At 37.5% G+C, this 22,367-nt stretch overlaps 2 protein-coding genes across 4 annotated transcripts in view; one reads left to right on the top strand and one right to left on the bottom strand.

Annotated features, from left to right (window-relative positions):
* mol (dual oxidase maturation factor 1 mol) overlaps nucleotides 1-22,367 on the bottom strand; it is a 210,664-nt gene that overhangs the window by 158,089 nt on the left and 30,208 nt on the right. The gene's annotated exons all lie outside the window — the stretch shown is intronic.
* On the top strand, nucleotides 4,908-6,154 carry LOC135713185 (uncharacterized). Its single transcript, XM_065236296.1, has one exon. It carries the CDS (start codon nucleotides 5,339-5,341, stop codon nucleotides 6,152-6,154), a length of 816 nt encoding a protein of 271 aa, XP_065092368.1. The 5' UTR covers nucleotides 4,908-5,338.

Here is a 22,367-nt window from a genome sequence, read left to right as displayed (position 1 = left end):
CTTCGGTTTTGTGGATTGCGGTTGTTGGGTGCCGGATCATTTATCATGGGTCATAAATTAGCAAAGCATATCATTAACCGAAGCGATCCATATTTGCACACGGTAGTGGTAACACTGTGGCTGGGGTATAGATCACAATAATGACATTAATATTAATTTTTGTTTGCACTATGGCTGAAAAGAGAACCGTTAAAGGTTTAATATTTTGTTTTATTATTCGGTAAAATAGCTTGGTAGGCTTTTGATGAAATATCACATCGGTTAAGAAACTGGGAGCAGTCCAAGGGGTCATTTTTCTTATTGAAAAAATTAAGTGCAGTAATGTTTTGTCTCATACTCGGCAAACATATAATCATACATTGATTAGAAGCAGGATTGGTTACATGTTACCAGAAGGCTTGATTCCATTCACTTCGTTTTACAAAATATTGTTAGGATTTATGGAACCATAGGATGCTATAATGATATTTTTTTTACTAAGAAGGTAGTAGAAGCGGTTGTAAAGAATGTGTTTTACTCATAAAACTTGTCAATTTCAATTTCAAAGCATCACAATCACCGATTTTATGATTCGTGAGCGTTCTATCAGAGTGAGCGTTCTATCAGAGTGAGCGTTCTATCAGAGTGAGCGTTCTCCTGAATCATAAAATCGTTTATTGTGACGCTCTGAAAGCAATATTGACAGGTTTCATGTGTCAAACACATTCGTTACAAACTATTTTTTTAACTTACAATAATACTTATCTATTTATTTGTTTATTTATTTATTATGAATTATTAAATTTTACATATGTGCAATCTAAAGGGCTTCTGACTTTTTATAGTATATCAGTACTAATACTTGTTTTAAAATATTTTCAAGTGTGTATTACTTACTATCAATAGAGTTTGAAGTCAATATTGTCGAGGCTTACCTGCAAAGAAAATAGAACATTAATTAATAATGTTGCTTGTTGATTGGCTGGAACAAAGAGTTATTTTATTTAAAAAAAATTACTTGGAGTTGGTTGGAAATGCTAACATGAAGCTTTTAGTGTGATGATTTATTAGCTAGAGAATGATCTTTAGAAGAGGGTAGGTGGATAGTTCCGTTAGAGTACGGCAGTATGCAAATTGAATAGAAGTTGAAAATGAGCGAAGGGCCATTAATGCGACAGTTTTTAAAGATAGACGCACATTTTTGCCTAACCCGTACGATGTACGCGGAGACTTGAAGTATGTCTCCAAGTCTACAGGCAAAATTACTTGTTATATCCCCTGAAGAGTGGAGTTCTACTCTCATTCGTGTAGCGCAAAACGATTTATGACCTAAAACTAAAACTAGCCCTGATCCAAATTTATGGACCGAAACGTTGGCGTTGATGAAACTGTAATCAGTGCTTTTTCTTGAAGGCAAGAATTAAGCCGGAATAAATTACTAATTCGTCAAGGTATTTAAAATTCTCGGAGAGACATTTCTAAAGCTTTCGGTGCTTCTTTGAAGTTATTAGAACTGCCCTAAAGATCTCTGAACTGCAAAAAAGCTCTCTAAACTTCTTTATCTTAAAACTCTAAGTTATTTTTCCTGTAGTTGTCGAAACTTCCCTTAAAATCTCTGAACTTCCATAAATTTCTCGCTTTATGATGTTTTCGTTTCTTCATGAAGTTCCTAAATTTTTAGAAAGTTCTCGAAGCGTCTTCATCGTTCCAACAGTTTTCCTGATATGCCGTGAAGACAACGCACATTCTTTATTTTTTAAGCATTCCAGAATAATTCCTGTGAACAAAAATATGAAACTGCCTAAGATTCCCAACATTTATCTGAAGTTATCTGGGCATTCTTGAAGATCTCGAAACTTTACTAAAGTTTTCGGATATTCTCTGATTTTCTTGACATTTATGTAAAATACCTGCGATTTCCTTGATATTAATTCAACATCCCTTAGGATATCTGATCTCCCCTGATTCTTCTGAAATTATTGGAACTGCCCAGAAATAAATGAAATGTATACATGTAATGTAAAGGATACTATTCATTGTTAAAGGGCACAGCCATTAGATAGTAGACTGTCCACCTCGTATGACTTGATCAAGAACGATACCTGGTTTATTCAATTTAACATTGCATGAACGGCTAAAAACAGATGGTGTTTCAATCCTACACAGAACAAGCCCTCATACAAGGGGATGTCGCAATGAGTGGGGACAAGAGCCCACCTTCAATTCATGAAATGTTAACAACATGTAGTTGGAAATTCCACTCTCTCTGTCCAAATCGCTTCAATCAGGCCCATTGAATTTATATGTTTATATGAATATATGTTTATATGAATATATGTTTATATGAAAAGACAACAATAGTTTTTTACTCCCCTTCCCCCAGAAATAAATGGAATGGTCCTAAATATTACAAACTTCTGAAAATCTCTGTACTTTTCTGAACTTCATCTACTCTTCGATGATGTTCCTGGAATTGCCCGTGAACTGCCAAAAAGGTCTCTAAGCTGCCCAAAGTTCTCTGCTGTTCCGAGAATTTTTCGAAGATTCTGAGAAGTTTCTGATTTTTTTTCTTAAGTTCTCTAAACCTCCCTGTGATAACTTTAACGATAATTTTTGAAAACTCTCGCTATTTGCTAACTTTTATGAAACATATGAATTTCCTGCAATTTTTCCAATATCCATGGAACTGCACTGATGTTCTTATAACTGCCCCAAAGTTCATGTAACTACCCTTAAATAAAGTTTTGGCTACTTCTGTAACACTCCTGAAATTTTCCTGAATTTAATGGAACTGTCCCGATCCTGAAGCTTTTGATCTCCACTAAAGATCTCGAAATTTGCCTAAAATCTGTGGAATTGCCCTGAAGCAATTGAAACCTAACATAAAGGACTTTATAACTTCCCCTTAGCTCTGAAAGTTCTCAGAGTAGTTCTGAAGTTTGCGGATCTTTCTTTAAATTCAAAGAAATCCCTTGAAACTTCATGAAGGTTCCCGCAATGTTTCTGATGTTAATGGAACTAACATAAAGCTCTGATTTTTTTTTGTCTGAAATTCTCGTACCTTTATTAAAGTTACCACAATTTTCCTGACGTTCATGGGACTGCCAACTTTGTTCTTGGAACAAACGTAATATTCTGCAACTTTTCTGAAATTAATCGAACGGTCCTGAAGTTCTCAAACTTTTCTTGAAATTTTAGGAACTTTCGTTATGTTCGCACAATTTTTAGAATGTTCATGGAACTGCTCTGAAGATACCAGAACTTTCCTGAATCTTTCTGGCTTTCCTAAAGATCTCTAATGTTTTCTGGAGTTTCCTGAAGTTCTTGTCAAGTACTTGCATTATTTGTGCAAACAGGGATCAGTAGGATGTAAGCTGCCATACATACTTGACCCACCCTAATGACCACCACTAGGATGATTTGATATTTAAAAACTGTTTGCAATCATTAAGGCAACCCTCTGGATTCATAATCTTAAAATATTTGCGAAAAATGGTAAAGATTGATAAAGGTTTTGAGGTCGCGCAAATGGTTCAAAGTTTGTATGTAGATTGGATTACTATGGAGGCAGTTTAAATTTAACGAATATCTTTCTATCGTTGGTTATAGTTGTCCAATGGCAGTAAACATTCAAAATGTTCAATATTACTATTATTTGTATCTCATTTTATTATTACTATATAATTTGTTTAAACCACAACCTTTATACATTTAATTCTTTAAACTAGATGCAAGATAGTAGTATTAAAATGAAGTTAATTTTACCGGTCACGAGCCTAGTTTTCAAATCATTAAAACTCATTAATTCGTCGGTTATTTAACAAAACTCATCCCGTTATCGAGGGATATGTTGATTCGAAACTGTTAAAAAACAGCCCTATGGGGTTGTACGCAATGGTGACGCAGGACTATGTAACCGTTTGGTCACAAATTCATAGGTTTTTGTCATTTATGTTATATATTCAGAGCCTTCACGTTTCTTGTGCAAGAACAGCAGTATACCACAGAAGTGATAGGGTTCTGTACCGCTGTGAAAATGTTGTGCCGTTACGTTATGTCCACCATAGAGCTACAAACAACTATACAAAACAAGGATGACGGGATGACGGGATGAAACAAAATTGGGAGAAAGAACGGCCATTGCCCAAAATCGGCCTCTTTTAATATCAGGCGTCCGTGTGCTAAGACGCATTTTAATTAGCAAGTGCAGTAGTTGCTGTTTTTGAACGTGTACCAGGACCCCCCCCCCTAGCAACAGCTAGTGTGCGCTAGGGAAATTTAACGTTCAGGACCTCTTTTTTATATTGGACCTTAAAAAGGTAATCCGTCAGCACACGGCCGGCTCGGGAAATATTGGAAACAGTTTCCGAGCCGAAACACTACTATCTGGCCAAACGTAGGCCATAATCGCAAAGGAGTTTTCCCTTCTCGGCTTGACCAAGGTGGCCTTGCCACGGTCGGCCGATCGTGCCAACGAAGGACGACGCCTGCCATCCCACCGTCCAGCAACGCCCGCTGGCCTTTCATCCGCTCGCTTCGCCAATCTGGCGAGAGTTCCGGCCGCACAGTAGGACAGGAGTCACTGGGTCGGCCATCCCGATTCACCATCAACGGCAGCAGCGGTATGTACAGGTACAGCGAACAACGCGATTAGGCTACACGACACATATTACACGAAATTATGAACACAGAACAACACGCACACAACACAGAAAGTGGCAAATAAAAGCATTTAAAGAAAAGTGAAAGTTCTTCGTTTGTGTATCGCGAAACCCTCTGATTACCCGGTAGCTAGCCGACCCTGGGTGTTCCAGAGCTTGCTCTTGTCGCCTGAGTCGACCGGGTGCTGTATGTTTGATCTCCGAGTAGGTAGTTGGTGAGTGCTGAGTTCTTACATCAGTTATACTTGGCACCCAACTAAAAGTCCGCGAAAGGTAATCAAGGGTCCGTCGTAGTATACAAAAATCTAAGGATTTTTCCGACGGGAGGTGGCAGAGATCCGTGCTTGCACGTATGTTTGTCTCCACTTCACTTTTTAGCACTTTGGTGAAATTTTTGCGAAACTCGAAGTGTTTTTCATTAAAAGAGGTCCTGAACCCAGTTTGCTACCGATTGTTGTTTTTTTCATTGCTAAATTCGTTGATGTTGGTTATTTTTGTTTTTTATCGCGAATCGTTTATGTGAAAAAAAAAAATCATAAATCATAATTGAACTTTATTTATTTCATGTCCAATCATCACGACAACAATCGCGCACTATTTGTAATGATGTTTATCACTGTTTGTTTTGATCCGCATACGCGATGTTTTTATACAAATTTATTTTAACCCACTACCCACACCACTGATTCTCCACAACAATGACACGCAAGAAACTAGCAAAGGCTCAAACAAATTATGAGCCAATTACCTGGCAAGCAGAGGAGTACGATGCAGATGATTCGGACCTGGAGGAATCACTTGGGATTCCTAGGCCGCTCCCATCTTCACATCCCAACTATCCGCTAGAGGAGTTGGAACTGGACCTCGAAGAAACTCTGATTACATTAAGAAATCAGAGGACAGAAGGCCGCCTCATGCCAGAAGACGTAAGTAAACTTAAACGAATTATGAACCTGTTTTTGCGTGACATGAACATCGTCACTAGTGACATTAATTCGCGATTTTTACCCCCTAGCGCGACATGCGAATACAGGGAACCCGAATCGGACCCGGAATCAGATATTGTGCTGATAGTTCCCAGCTCTGACTCGGAAGATTTAGATCCGTCCTTCAGCGAATCCGATTCAGATTCGGATGACCTGCTTCAGGTCAAAAAGGGAACGTACAGAAGCCCCATGTCACGCAATAGTTCCGGCTTTTACAGTCAGGAAAACACCAGTAAGTCGAAGCTTCCTTCTTCGAACTGTCCTCGCGACTTACCTGGTAAAGCTTTCCAAACTTCAAACTCACTAACTTCGAACCCCGAATCCCAAAGAAAGCAAACCCGATCTTTTAAGATCAGGAAAAAGGCCACAAAGTATATTCAAGAGGAACCTACGGCCAAAGAACTGTGCAGTAAATTTATATCGATTTTGGAACTTGAACATTCTAGGAATATTCCGCGTTCCGGATGCACACCTGGAACCCAAACCCATTCTTTCAAACATCACAAAAAGAAAAACAAATCGTTCTAAACCTATACAATTTAGAAACATATATTTTCTCTTTTTTAGTCCTAGGTACATTCCACTCACAAGTCCGTCATCCAGTGTCGTGTGGGAATTATTTTTTGTCCCCAGTCACAAGGGCTAACGTCGGTTTGTGTCGGATGAAAAATAACCTGGAATATAAAAAGAGAAAGTAAATTTTTATCAATTTTTAACACCGAAGGACTATGGAATGTTAGTCGATTGTGTTAATTTGTTAAGGAGAATCGTTAATTTGGTTAGTCTATACCTGTCCAAGTTGCACTGAGGGATGAAGGAATCCGGTCAGTCATTAAACGGAAGGATAGCTAACAATTTGGGAATGGATCATACTTACCTGATCTATTTCGGGGATCCACCGGCATTGGCAGAATCGGTAGACGAAGAGGGATGACGTCTTGCCCTCATCTACGACCTGTCCAAATGTCGGGGTGGAACAACCCCATGTTTTAATCGGCCTAGTTAAAATCAAACATTCAATCATTGTTGATTGATTTTAATGTGTACACTTTACTTACCTGAATGCATCTTGCACCGTCAAGATGGCTTTCACGGTATCCCGGGAATTATTGGGTTGACTATGGGCCAATCTTTCGAGCAAAGATTGTAGCCGCTTAGCACAACAACCCAAATACGTGAGCTCTCCTAAAAAGACACACACGCATACAAACGAAGTCAATACTCGTTATGCTATATACGTACGTACTACTTACCGAAACGTTTCGTCCAAATTTGGCCACTTTTAAAACTTTAATCACTTCAATGTTTTCCCGATTTCACACTGTTACGCATAAAGTAAATAAACAATAAAAACAATAGATATGCTGTGACAGTTGCAATTGATACAATACGAAATGTCACGCGAAATGTCAACAGTTGACAGTTTGCCCGCCGGTGAATTAATCCCGCCAGGGGATTCAGCCGTGCGTACCGAATGTGATCTAAAGTGGTGTAAATACTTGTAAATAGGGTTGTGTAAATATAATTGTTTTTCGCTGCGCAGCAATGATGTAAAATGATACAAAGAGAGTTGTCTACCCATAATACGGGATTATTTTAATAATTTTATTTATTTATTTTGTAAGATTATAGCATGTGTTGAATTATTTTCATTTTAATAATTTTAAATATAATAATTGTGTATGTTCTCGAGAACCCAATATTTTAGCATGTTTTTATTATTTATATTTTTAATTTGTAGTAAACTTGAATTATGATTTCGCGCGTTTTAGAGATAAATTGTTTATAGATTGTGAATTGAATGTTGTTTATGTTGCACATCCACGAACCTATGATGGCTGAAGATGACTTTAGGGAGCAAATTAAAAAAATGCAAAATCACTTCGTGCTTTCACATTTTTTTTATCGGGGTGGTGGATAGTGTAACCGTTTGGTCACAAATTCATAGGTTTTTGTCATTTATGTTATATATTCAGAGCCTTCACGTTTCTTGTGCAAGAACAGCAGTATACCACAGAAGTGATAGGGTTCTGTACCGCTGTGAAAATGTTGTGCCGTTACGTTATGTCCACCATAGAGCTACAAACAACTATACAAAACAAGGATGACGGGATGACGGGATGAAACAAAATTGGGAGAAAGAACGGCCATTGCCCAAAATCGGCCTCTTTTAATATCAGGCGTCCGTGTGCTAAGACGCATTTTAATTAGCAAGTGCAGTAGTTGCTGTTTTTGAACGTGTACCAGGACCCCCCCCCCTAGCAACAGCTAGTGTGCGCTAGGGAAATTTAACGTTCAGGTAACTAAATACCCTGCACCAAAAACCGTAAATTAATTACGTATTCGTCCGATAGGACCTCTTTTTTATATTGGACCTTAAAAAGGTAATCCGTCAGCACACGGCCGGCTCGGGAAATATTGGAAACAGTTTCCGAGCCGAAACACTACTATCTGGCCAAACGTAGGCCATAATCGCAAAGGAGTTTTCCCTTCTCGGCTTGACCAAGGTGGCCTTGCCACGGTCGGCCGATCGTGCCAACGAAGGACGACGCCTGCCATCCCACCGTCCAGCAACGCCCGCTGGCCTTTCATCCGCTCGCTTCGCCAATCTGGCGAGAGTTCCGGCCGCACAGTAGGACAGGAGTCACTGTGTCGGCCATCCCGATTCACCATCAACGGCAGCAGCGGTATGTACAGGTACAGCGAACAACGCGATTAGGCTACACGACACATATTACACGAAATTATGAACACAGAACAACACGCACACAACACAGAAAGTGGCAAATAAAAGCATTTAAAGAAAAGTGAAAGTTCTTCGTTTGTGTATCGCGAAACCCTCTGATTACCCGGTAGCTAGCCGACCCTGGGTGTTCCAGAGCTTGCTCTTGTCGCCTGAGTCGACCGGGTGCTGTATGTTTGATCTCCGAGTAGGTAGTTGGTGAGTGCTGAGTTCTTACATCAGTTATAACTACGTGGCCTTATATAATAAATTATTATTTGTTAACTGCTGCAGGAGCTTGGGTTTTGTGTAGCAATATGAACTTGAGCGGGTTCTCTCTGTTTATACTCTTTAGTATGACGCGTTTGACATAGAACGCCCACAGCGACTCACGAAGAGCTACTGATTCCGATCAATAGCGGTGCGGCTTCTTCTTCCTTCTATGGGAGCTCATGTGGGCTGCAGCTTGCTGCTTGCACGCAGCCTTTCGTTGTGTACTGGAGAACACCACCACTCACCACGCGATGATTGAATAAACACCTATTGTGAGACCGGATGGAATGCATCTTTGAAATCTGTGTTAGGTAAATCGCTTTTCGCAGGCAATCGGTGATAATTTTAATTATCATAGCAGCAGTTGCACATTCGTGCAATTATCAGCAGTGACACTTTGAAAAATGATAAAGTCTTGAATTTATGTGTAGATGCGTAGAAATATTTCTGATCGATTGATGCTAAAATTATTGAAATTAGTCCAGGCGCAGCTGAATTATTAACTTTCAAAATCTTTCATAATTTTGTTACATGTTCCATTTTTGGTTTTCACAAAGTGTACCCCCATATAGAAATCACAGAAGTAGTCCTACGTCAAAATATCATGATTTTAAATAGCAGGTTTTGACATTTAAAGTAAGAACTCATTTTGTTCAACTCGACACTGAGCATTCATTGGAGCCAATGTCGCAAACGTAAACAATGACTCGACACAATAATTGTGGTGGTTGACTTGAGTGATTTTTGATTCTCGAGAAATTGGCAGATTAAGTTGTTCTTTTCGTTTGCTACATTGGTCCTTATGAAACGACAGTAGATAACTGTTATATAGGTCTTGATATAATAAAAGTAGTTTTTTTTTAATTCGACGAATTTATATTACATTGCAATCATAATTAATTTTCCTTAAATAAGACTCGATATGCTTTGTTAAACAGTTTAATAGAAAAGTAAAAATTGGAGTGAATTGCATGAGCAAATAACTTTTAAACCTCCGCTGAAATCCAAAGTTTTCTCCATTCGTGTACAAAATATGATTTTGCTTTCAGAAAGAAAACTTTGATTTTCCTTACATCCAGCTTTTAAGAGTCGTGCTGGATTGTTTGATTCCAAGTGCATTGCATCAGCATATCTACCAAAATGACATATTGCAATGCAATGTATTCACAGCAATATACTTGGTCACTGATAATGCGCTAATGAAGCGGTAAATTAGTTTTTTTTAATCAAATGGTACGTGACATTTTTATCGGTATCTTAATAAGGCACGACGTGGCGTAGTGTATGCACTAAAAGCAGTCACATATTGATGGGAATTGCATTGAAGAGTGCAAAAATCACGTCTTCATTAGTCTTGAAGGAGATAAAATTTAAATCTGTCATCAAATGAAAATTAAAAAAAGCTTAAGGATTCATTGCATATTCGCAGGAATTAAATTTATAGATCGTAGCTTTGAGCAAAAATATAATGAGGGTTTATTGCAATATATGGTCGATGATTTATTCTGAAGAAAAAAAAAAACAAATAACGGTAAATACTGATGTTGGTTAAAGCAAAGAAAAAAAAAAAGATGAAACAGTCCGAAGAAAAAACTCTCTATTTTAGTGTCCTCTTTCACGCTCCCTCTCATCTAATCAATACCCCCAGGTGTTTTTGTGTTTATGCTGCCCCCTTGGTAGAGTAAAAAAATTGCGTTTTTTTTATCAAAACAAGTACACCGAAATCAGATAATTAATCAATTTACAACTAATCGATTATTTTTTGTTCACTTTGCTGTCATTTTTCAACCAGTGAGAGTGCAGAACATGTTTGAAACGATGGAAGATGATCCTCTGGAGAAGTTAAAGCTTATATAGGCATGATACAACCGATTACAAATATTTGACTTTTCGGTTCGTTAATCGATTAATCAATAATTCGAATAAAAATCGGAGATCACTAGATGAATGTGAAACGTCATTTTATATACAAGGGCCGTTCATAAATAATGAAATAATTTGAAATGGACGGGGGATACTCACAAGTCCCCATGGTAACTGAAATAAAAACGAGTGCTGACCGGTTGGTTTAAGGCCTCGATACTATGTTTGATTTTTAAATTTCACAAATATCGCTCCTCCAACTTTTGTTATATTAGTTCAAATACAGTATAAATTTAATATGATGTTCATATGAACATACTCCACAAACCTGTTGTTGATTAGCTTTTCTAGCAGCAGCTGTGTTTTTCAATGCGGATCACGCGATAGTCTGTTTATTCGATAGCAACTATTGTTGCGGTTCTTGTTTATTGTCTGGCGCTCGTTCGCTTTTATCGCTGCCTGGAAGTAACCAGCTAGAGATGTCCATTGAAACATAGCTGATGATTAAATTCAGCTTTGCACATGGAAATGCGAAACCCACTATGGGTGAAATTGCCAATTTCGTGAAAGCGCTGGATGCGGATCCCGTTCAGATAGTAGCTTCTCATCGGTTTGCTAGGAGAAAGCACTATTAATAAAGCTTTAGCTAGGGGACTCAATGCTTCATGCTTTGATGCATAACCGAGATGCCCGATTTACAGTGGTGCTGATTCATAATGCTAATGAATCGTAATTGGTTTAAACCGATAAAGTTTGTGCCAGAAATGGATGCACCAATAATAATTAGCTACGAAAAACGGTGCTGATAACCATTATTATGAGTTACAGGTTCACAAGAACTAGTGAATAAGCACAAGTATAAATCGGGAATGAGCAATTACGGAGGAACAATTCACCATGAATCTTTAATCATGACTTTGTTAACGTGGACGCAAAAAAAAAAACCGTTCTGGTATTCGTGAAAAAAAAACATCACGATAACCTGAACTGCTAATTCATTTGAATTCATGACTTAGTTTCCGTAATCCTGATCGCGTGAATCACATTTTCGTGAAATAAATCCCAAATCCATGAACGTATCCAACGACCAACGATTTCGTAACGCAACAGAAAACACTAACTAAAATCATGATTTCATGATCCATTAACCAATAAGTGTGATTTGCGTTCCTGAAATCATGAATGCGACGCTGCAGCTCCAATGGAAGTCGAAGGTAGTGTTGATTTGTTGGAAGTGTGTCCATTCCATCTGCTGGACAAATGCCTGCTGCCAGTTTGGGGTGTGGGTGAAACTTGCATCAAAATTGTTACAGAAACCAACAGAGAACTATTACGAACTGATTTAACGGCAACAATTTATAACGCAAAAAAGTTTTTTATGGGAATTATTTTTTTCCGATGTGTATATGTCTATTGTTGATGATTATTTAGTTGGTCATGATTATCCATTCTCCAGTAATATTTTTACATATTTTCTTTATAATCCTTATATTTTTGCAATGTTATTCAAAAAAGATCAATAAATATGATTTATTCGGTAATCGATTAAATATAAATAAAAACAGAAGTTATCTTCCAATTACATTTGGATACCTTATTTTGAGTTACCCATTTGTTTTATTCAGAACTTAAAAGTATGGAAATTTGCATATATAAATGTATAGATTAAGGAAAGTTTAGAGGTTACGGCGAAGTTTTAAAGTAGGTAAGATATTTGAAATAATTACAATTGGCAACAAATAATAAGAAAAAAACAACCAAATAATTGACATTAGATTATATATAAACTTTTCCATACCTTTAAGCTATGACTCAAACTAGCGAACATGATTAGATACCTTTTTATTGGCGTTTCAATGTACTTTGGATTCACTGGAACGAGTTTGATCCAAACACTAATATTTATGAATACCTTCAAGTCAGAATAACTCTATAAGCTCTGTTTAAAATATTTACTTGTCTACTTTTCTAAATCAATCTTATTTATTGAGCGTTTTTGTATGCATATCCAATGTATGAAGATAGTAAAGGAAATATGCAAAAACAAAAATCTCCAGAAAATCATGAATATCTTTATAACGTCCAACAATAGGCCAATGCTTTCTTTTGTACAGTTGTTTATCATATAATTTCCCATCTAGCTGTATTAAATAAACTATTAGCGAAGACAACAAATCCAGAAGACTGGCAACTCTTCCATTTTCTCATACAAATGCTATGAGACAGGTACAATCGCGTCATCTGTCGCTCAAAGGGTAAATGCTTCGAACGAATTTGATAGCAAAGATTATATCCTCTGAAGAAAGGTTTGTGTATTTGCTCATTTTTCTATACGTTGCTTCCACTTTCACTCAAGCGCAGCGCTATTGTATCTGTCGTTTGGTTTCTGGCAAAGTTCCCAGTCTTCTTGATATGATGTATTCGCTATCAGTCTTATTTTGATACCCTATTTTCATGCAGTAAAAGTATCGTTATTAAAAAAATTAAATTCACGAAAAAATGGACCATTTAGCAGGCCTTGGCAATTTTTTCTAATATAGTAGACACCCCTTTTTTCAAAAACCTCTTCGGGTTTACGTTGTTTTTCAGAGTTGCCGCAACTCAGAAGCTTTTCTGTAACATCTTTGGCTAAAGACTGGAAAAATTGGTCGACGAAAAATCGTTTCTTTCAGTCAAAATTTATATTAGAAAAAATCTTCTTATTTTTCTTTTGGTAGTTCAATTCATATATTTAAAGGAAAAATGTTCGTTTATTCTTTTGGTTTGCCGAATCCGAACTGCCGTACCTTCCATTAAATGTGCACAGTGGTCTCATCGACCTTATTCGCCGCCGAACGCCAGTTAGATTAAAATTGCTGCTCGTTTTCCATGGATTTATTAGTTTTTTGAAATTCCGTTTGACCAAGGCCCAATACCGTTCAATAAGGTGGAGTTCTGAGCTGTTGGGCGGAGCAGCTGCTTTTCCAGGCACTCCTGGACGTAGATCTCTTGATTGATGGTTCCCGTAGTAATGAAAATGCCACTTTTTAGACCACACGTGCATATGGCCTGCCAGACGAAATATTTTTTCGGGAACTTCAATAGTTTGATGGTTTTGAAAATTTCAGCCACCTTCCCTTTTCCTGATGCGGTATAAAACACTGTCCCGGATGCTGCTTATAATCCACCTTCCATGACGTCCATGACGACACAGTCGAACTTTGTGAGAAGATTCGTATACAGCTTTCGGGACCGCTGCTTTGCCGACGTGTTTTGTTTGTAATCTCGGTACGCCACCTTCACCTTCTTAAACGTCGGCAACCCGACTCGTTTCTTGGCCCGCTGCACAGTAGTATGGGAGACATTGAGCTTGCCAGCGACGTCCCGGACGGAGAGGTTAGGATTCCGCTTATATTTCACGGCCACCTTCTTCGTCGTCGCTGCCACGTCCGGATTACGATTGCCGCCGCGGTCGACAGACTCTCCCCGAACACTTTTAAAACGTTTGTCACGGTCGATTTGGCCACATCCAGCAATTTTGCCAACTTGGCGTGTGAGAACGTTGGATTCTCTTGCTGCGCGAGCAAAATTTTGACACGCTGCTCCTCTTGCTTGGACGTCATTTTGAAAACTGGAGAGCAAACGGTGAAAACTCATCATAGCAACCACTGCATATACACGCAACTTCCAAATGCAGCATTTCAGGTTTTTTTTAAAGCATTTTTAACAGAAATACACAAATTTGACCCATTTTTGCGCGTTTCAGACTGTATCATTTGGAGAGTGGGTCCCAGAAAAAGTGTTATTTTGGGACACCTTAGTACACAGGTGTACGATATATGTATATGGATATAGATAATGACGTACAAAAAAGAAATTTCCAACTCCCTGCATTTGCTCAATGGGAAGTGGAATATATTATATCAAGCGAACAAGAACATGTGTTTATTTTGTATCATGGAGAGGCATCGGATTCCTACCCTAAAGCAAACCCCACACGTATCAATATATTGAAGCGAAGGGGAATTATTGACAATAATATTGATGGTGTGAATACAGAAATATTGTCAATATCGATATATTGACGTCAATATAGAATGTATTGACAATACGAATATTGTCAATAAAAGCAATCGTGTAGGGTCCACTTAAGTGCAAGAACTGGAGTCAGCCAGTACAACAACAGCAGGAAAAGTAAATCAACAACGGAACGAAGAACAGAACAATAGCAGTACGTACGCTGGTGTATTGGCTGGAGGTGCATCGTCAATGGACAACAACATTAACGGCACAGAAAAAACGGTTGAGGTGCTGGAAAAAGAGATGGTGGAGATGGATGTGACGTCCCCGGATGCTGAGAAGAACAGCGGAGAGGAATCGCCATGGGCATTCAACTACTCATCAACTCTTAAGAGTTACCAATTTAATTCGTTCAATCAAATCTGAGGGCTGCTCAACTGGAGTTGCTCTTCTAGACATAGAAAAAGTATTCGACAGTGTTTGGCATGAAGGTTCACACTGCCCTGAGACCGACACATGCAAGCGGCCCTTTTGACATAAGAATCAGTTGAAAAAGACGAGAAAGTCAATTCAATCAAATGCACTTTACGTCGAGTTGGATATGTTTCAGTTTAAGGACACTTAATTGTACATGCCATGTTTGTTTACGTTTCATGATTTAAGTCAAAACTGAATTACGTCTCGTGTAAAAATAATTATTTCTACGTGTGTTTGATTGCTAAATTGAAAAAAATTTAATTGCCGCAAATGTTTGTTTGCCGATGACACAGGCATTTCTACTAAAGGAAGAAGTTTTCGTGTTATTTGCAGCGGACTGCAGAAAAGTTTTGATATTTTTTCTTCTTATTTACAAAAATGGAAGATTTCTCCCAACGCATCCAAAACTCAACTTATAATATTTCCACATAAGCCTAGAGCTTTCTTTTTGAAACCTAGTAGTAGCCACATAGTCACTATGAACGGAGTTCAAATTTCCTGGTCAAACCAGGAAACCAAGCGGAGAGGAAGCAAGCGATGCTCAGAAAAAGTAGCCATTTGTTTTCAAGCATCGAAACGATGCGTATTACTACTACAAAGTCGGGATAGTAGGGTAGGATGGTGCAAAACGCACCGTTTAAGCAAAATCGTCAATTGCTGGCGTATGGAAGCTAAAATCAAGAAGAAAGTAATGGTGTTTGGTTCATTACCATGTTTTCTACGAAGATCAAGTGATTTCGAACTATAGAACGATGCATTTTCATGATTTTCAAGGTATTTTATAAATTGGTTCCAATATGATAGCGGGGCAAAACGCCTGATTCATGGTGATCTGACGCCTGATGATTATTCCTTTATGTTACATCAGAAATAAGGTCGCAATAGAGTGTTAAGCTGTGATTCATTAAGTAAAACATCTAAAAAATATACGAAAAGTGAATTAGTTCAATTTTTTGCGATATATGCTGTTAAAAGCTTAATTTGAAGTCGACGATTTTAACAACTGTATCATATTTTGCACAAAATGCTTTTTTCTAAGGGAATCAGTAGGTCAAAATATGATTTTATGATCAAGAATCAATTGTGAAACCTCTAGTTGAAAACAAACACAATCCGTTACCCGGAAAATGCATCTGAGGAAAAGTTATCGCTGTTTTTCTATAAGTGGGCATTTTACCCCAGGGGTGCATTATGGGCTGTTCTCCCTTACATACGAATTGGCGTTGACGGCACCGTCGAAAAATTTGCTCTTCCAGCAAATTTAGACAGTTTCTTATGGGAATTTTCGGTGAAGTGAAAGGATAGTACAAAGTCCGCCGTGTTTCACGCACAGTCTGACGTTTGCTTATGGATTTTCTCATAGTCTCGAGTAAAGAGCTACAGAGTCGCTGTCAACGCCAATTAAGGACGATGAGGAACATGCTAAGACAAAGAACGCATATGTCACTCTCAGAGAACCTAAATTTAGATGATTTTTTCTAAGCGTGTGGGTTAGTACATTTCAAAAAAAATATTGTTGTGGACTATCGGCTTATTAAAATTATTATTTTATAAGTGAATCGAAAATAATGCTAATCCTTCAATATCATGATGGATTTTCAGATTTATTGTAATACATTTCAAATATATTTTTTCTTTGGAGGAAAAACTTAGGTTTGTAAAAGTTGTCGTTAGTTGGTTATCATACAATGCACAATAGGAAAGAGGCGGGCCCGTAATCATACATAATAAGAGGACATTACCTATACCTATGTAAACAACACAAGGAATCATAATACATTTGGCCCAACTCTCCCAAAATACATGATAGAAGTCAATTAAGCGTTTGAAAACTCATTCTGAAAAAATGGTCCATTTCACGCGATTCTCCCCAAAATACATGATAAAACGACGTCACAGCTCTTTTTCCCAGCGTACCGGTCAAGGAAGCGATCAACCATTTGGAGGACTGGCTATTAACACAACGAGAGGATGCAGCATGGAGAAACAAGGTTCGGACGTACCTTAAGCTGACCCGCCTTTGTATGGAAGAGAACTACTTCTCTTTCCGAGGTAACTTCTACAAGCAGACGAAAGGAGCCCTAATGGGAAACCCCCTATCCTCCTTCTTGTGTGAACTTTTCATGGCCAACTTGGAGACAATCCTGAAGGAGAAAGGACTATTACCAAACCGTTGGTGGAGGTTTGTTGACGATATCTTCAGCGTAGTTAAACGGGAAGCCCTTCCACAAATTTTAGATGAGATCAACAGAATTCACAAGGATATCAAATTCACTCACGAGGTAGAAAAAGACGGGAAACTTGCATTTCTCGATCTTCTAGTCATCAGGGAATCGTCATCATCTTCCTCGCTTGAATACGAAATTTACAGGAAACCAACAAGCACCAAAAGAGTTATCCCCAATATTTCCAACCATTCGTTCCAGCAGAAAATGGCCGCCTTTCACCACATGATTCATCGAATGTAGACTCTTCCACTCAGCGATACAGGAAAGGTTAAGGAATTACAGTACATCTTCGAAACAGCAAGACTCAACGGATACAAGGAGACCACAATCCAGGCAATCATCGATAAAAAAGCGAGAATTCAACAAAGGAGATTATTTACAACCCTCACCGCAGCACCTGAATTATTGAAACGAGTGTCCGTTCCATTTGATCAAGATATTACTTGTAAGCTAAGACCACAGTTAAAACAATTCGGATTAGATTTAGTTTTCACCAGTGGACATAACCAGTTGAAATCATTGTTGGGATCCACTAAAGACCCAGTTAATGTTTTAGGTAAATCAGGTGTATATAAAATAAGCTGTAATCATTGTAACAAAGTATATGTAGGACAAACCACGAGAACTTTAGCAACTAGATTTAAAGAACATATAGCGGAGGTTAATAAGGCCAAAAAGCAAGAGGAAAAAGGCCTAACATATGATTTCAAATCAAAGGTTGCAGAACACATCTTCACAGAGGACCACCAACTATCCACGGAGGACATCACGATTTTACGAACCGTATCTACACCATGGAAATTGGATGATGCAGAAAGCCTCGAGATCAACAAACAACGTAATTCAACTTTACTCAACAGGGATCAAGGAAACGGACACACATGGCTTTTCAAGTTACTACCTAGGACACATCAACGAGTAGGCAGCGGAGTACCTGTTCCTATAGAAAATTAAATTTAAGTTTACCTAGTTTCTAAGTGAAAATGTACCTGTGTTAATATATATTCGGTAAATGCGATGTTTTTCTTCAGTCGAGTATTAGTACAAGACACTGAAGAAGTCTGCACATTGTAGACGAAATACGCGTATCTGTCAAGGATAAGCAAATAAAGTAGTGGAATTAAAAGGAAACTACTAATCCTTCTCTCTCTCATTATACATGTATTCCACTAAGACGCCCACATTCATCAGGATTCCTAATCCTAAAAAATCCCTTTGTTAAGCGCCTGAAAGATGATCTCGAATTGCACCCATCTATTGTAAAAATATCAGGGGAATCAATTGCCATTCATTTTGTATTGTGTAGACCTCTAAAAATGATCCATTTTACCCGATTCCGCCAACCTACATGCTAGAACCTAATCAAACATTTGTCGACTTATTTGGCGCTTATTCTCCCCAAAATAAATGATAAAACCAGGGCGCTCAATAAATATTCAAACGATGTATTAGCTCTTATCAAGTATTTTGAGGAGAATCGGGCAACGAGAACCAATTTTCATATGCATATATTTTGGGGAGAATCATTTTTCCCAATTGTTTATTGTGTTTACAATCTGAAATGGGTGGCATTCAATTTCCCTAATATATCTACAATGGATGGGTGCGACTTGAATTAATTTCCCCTTCGCCAAACAAGTCATAAAATGATTAATTAGCTCCTATCATGTATTTTGGGGAGAATCTGGTAAAATGGACCATTTTAGAGGTCTACACAATATGACATGAGTGGCATTCATTTCCCCTGATATTTTTTTTATCATAGATGGATGCTTTTTGAATTCATTTTCCGGACGCCAAATGAGTTTTCAGACGCTTTTCTAGATTCTTTGCTGTATTTGGGGAGAATCAGGCAAAATTAATATTTTTTCAGGTACGTACATTATAAAATGGATGTAATTTGGTTCCTCTAATATTGTTACAATATATAGGTGCTATTTGAATACATTTCCCGGGTACCAAATCAGTTTTTGTACTGTTTTATTAGCTACTGATCTGCACTAGATGGGACCATAACAAATCGATTCCTTGTATTGCTTACATAAGTATAGGTATTTTGTAGACCTTAAAACTAGTGCCATCCAATTAAGTACGATTACGGGTCCGGTTTTTCAACTGCGCAATGTTTTGAAAATTAAAAAAATCTATATAATGTTACACATAAAATTATTTTACTCCTACAAATTGTGAGAAACGCATTCCAAAGAAAACTAACTAAAAGGGAGTTTTTTGCTAGATGCTAGATATGATCGTGCTTCCTTTTAAAGAGAAGACAGCGGAATGCAATTTCTCTGGTGGAGAGCCTTTTTCTTTTTTTTTCAATTTCATAGAAATCCATGCAATCAATCATATCCTGCATATGTTTGATGATGATGATGATGGTCCCACCTCTTACCCCTACAAAGGTTTGAGCTGGACGATTTATCTTTAAGATAATTGAATATGACATTTTAACCAGGTTGGCAAACAAAATCGAACTGGTTTCAGTTACAGATATAGATTCCCTCTAAAGTTTACAGTTGCTTCACAGCGATATAAATGTGGAAAAGCTCAGGCGTCCACCTCTTAGTTCGCCTTTTTGTCCACCTAAAATATTCATAAGTATTACAAGCAATCAAGAGTTAATGAACAATCAACAAAGCATCCTATTACACTAGTAACCCCGCAATCTGATGCTATCATAATTTTCAGCAATATCAGGAATGCTCACAAACCCCCAACATTTGCCAGAAAACTTACTACTAACTCAAAGTATCTTCCAAATAAGCTTCAAAATTGCATTTTTTTTATCAAATGTTAAATTCAGTCCTCTATATCCGTAATACGCGCGCGAGGCTCAAACCTTTGTAGACTACTTTTTTTTTTTAATTAATCTACTATAAAATCATATATTAAAAATCCATCATCACCCTCGTGGCGAACAGAAATAGTTTTTGCAGTGGTACAATAATTATTAAAAAGTCGTTATGACAGCTATCCATATAAAATAATCCGTAAGAGATAACTTCGTCAAGATACATAATTTGTCAATTCACAAAAAAAATCACTGGATAACTGTTCAAAAGACAGTTTCAACGTGTGAAATGCAGAGTCTTTTAAATTCTGTAAGTGTTGCTAAACGTTTGATATGTCTAGGCATCGAATTGAAAACATTTATTCCTTATAATATAATGAATTTTGTGAAGCACAAGTCAAGAAATGTGGTGTTCTTATTTCAACCGCGTTTCTAGTATTATATCTATGAAAGTCACTTCCTCTTTCAATTCGATCACACAAATATCGAGGCAGCAAACCGTTAACTACTTTAAAAATGAACACCATAGTCAAATATACAATTCTTTGCTTCACCGACAACCATTGTAAGGCGTCTAACATCAAAGTTGAGGAAGTGAATCTATTACATCTCAAAATCAAACGCATTATTTTACTCTGCAAGCGCTGTAATCTCGATATTTGTGTTGCATTGGCCAGAAATAAAATTTATCAAATGTTAAATTCAGTCCTCTATATCCGTAATACGCGCGCGAGGCTCAAACCTTTGTAGACTACTTTTTTTTTTTAATTAATCTACTATAAAATCATATATTAAAAATCCATCATCACCCTCGTGGCGAACAGAAATAGTTTTTGCAGTGGTACAATAATTATTAAAAAGTCGTTATGACAGCTATCCATATAAAATAATCCGTAAGAGATAACTTCGTCAAGATACATAATTTGTCAATTCATAAAAAAAATCACTGGATAACTGTTCAAAAGACAGTTTCAACGTGTGAAATGCAGAGTCTTTTAAATTCTGTAAGTGTTGCTAAACGTTTGATATGTCTAGGCATCGAATTGAAAACATTTATTCCTTATAATATAATGAATTTTGTGAAGCACAAGTCAAGAAATGTGGTGTTCTTATTTCAACCGCGTTTCTAGTATTATATCTATGAAAGTCACTTCCTCTTTCAATTCGATCACACAAATATCGAGGCAGCAAACCGTTAACTACTTTAAAAATGAACACCATAGTCAAATATACAATTCTTTGCTTCACCGACAACCATTGTAAGGCGTCTAACATCAAAGTTGAGGAAGTGAATCTATTACATCTCAAAATCAAACGCATTATTTTACTCTGCAAGCGCTGTAATCTCGATATTTGTGTTGCATTGGCCAGAAATAAAATGGAAGGGCAAAAGTCAAGATGAGGAGAGATGATTGATTTGTATAGCTGTATTTTACTGGCAATAGTTAAATCGTTTTTCAGTCGACATAGAATTCCATACTTCTTGGCAATTTTCTTGATGACATTGTCAATGTGAGAGTTGAACTTAAGTGTGTCATCAATAATCACGCCAAGATATTTAATCTCCCGAACGCGATCAATAGTCTCATCATCAATTACAACAGAGACGTTCTTATTTACTCGGTCCGCGAAATTACCATAAATTTAGTTTTACTTGTATTCAATTTTAACTGCTTATACTTCAACCATCTACTTAGAGAACGCAAATCTTCATTCAAGTGTAAAACGGCATCATCTAAATCCTTAGCTGCAATGAATAACACAGTATCATCTGCAAAAAGATTAATGTCGCAAAATCGTAAAACACGTCGCAAGTCATTAATATACATAATAAATAACAGGGGCCCTAATACACTTCCCTGGGGCACTCCAAGGGTATTCCCCACGGGACTGGAAACAGAATCATTAAAAACAGTCCGTTGAGTTCTGTCAGACAAATAGCTTTCAAACCATTTATATGCAGTACTCGTAATTCCAAAGCGCTTGATTGATCTTAACAATAAGGGCCTAGAAATTGTTTCAAAAGCGCGTTTAAGATCCAAAAAAACAGCAACAATCGTATCTTTACACTCCAAGTTATTTTTCCACTTCGCTAATATTAAATTCAACGCGGTTTCACAAGAATGACCTTCCCGATATCCCGATTGTTCTGGTATCAACAAACTATTACTATTTAAATACTCCAACAGCTGGCCTTTAACAACAAGTTCTAAAAATTTCTCTAATGTGTGCAACATGTTGATGGGACGAAACTCTTCGGCTTTAATCGTTCCAGCAACTTTTTGAATAGGGACCACTAAGGATTCCTTCCAAATTTGTGGCACATGTCCAGTTTGTAATGATTCATTAATAAGGTCCAGCAAGATGTGGCCAATGACATGAAAG

The sequence above is a fragment of the Ochlerotatus camptorhynchus genome, unplaced genomic scaffold, assembly GCF_037179485.1.
Source record: "Ochlerotatus camptorhynchus isolate MF236.1 unplaced genomic scaffold, CSIRO-AGI_Acam_v1.1 ptg000544l, whole genome shotgun sequence".
NCBI classification, from domain to species: domain Eukaryota; kingdom Metazoa; phylum Arthropoda; class Insecta; order Diptera; family Culicidae; genus Ochlerotatus; species Ochlerotatus camptorhynchus.
This window is presented reverse-complemented; position numbering and strand designations above follow the sequence as displayed.

Bases quoted from the DNA above. Each gene is read 5' to 3' on its own strand.
- LOC135713185 (XM_065236296.1), top strand. From the start codon at position 5,339: ATGACACGCAAGAAACTAGCAAAGGCTCAAACAAATTATGAGCCAATT.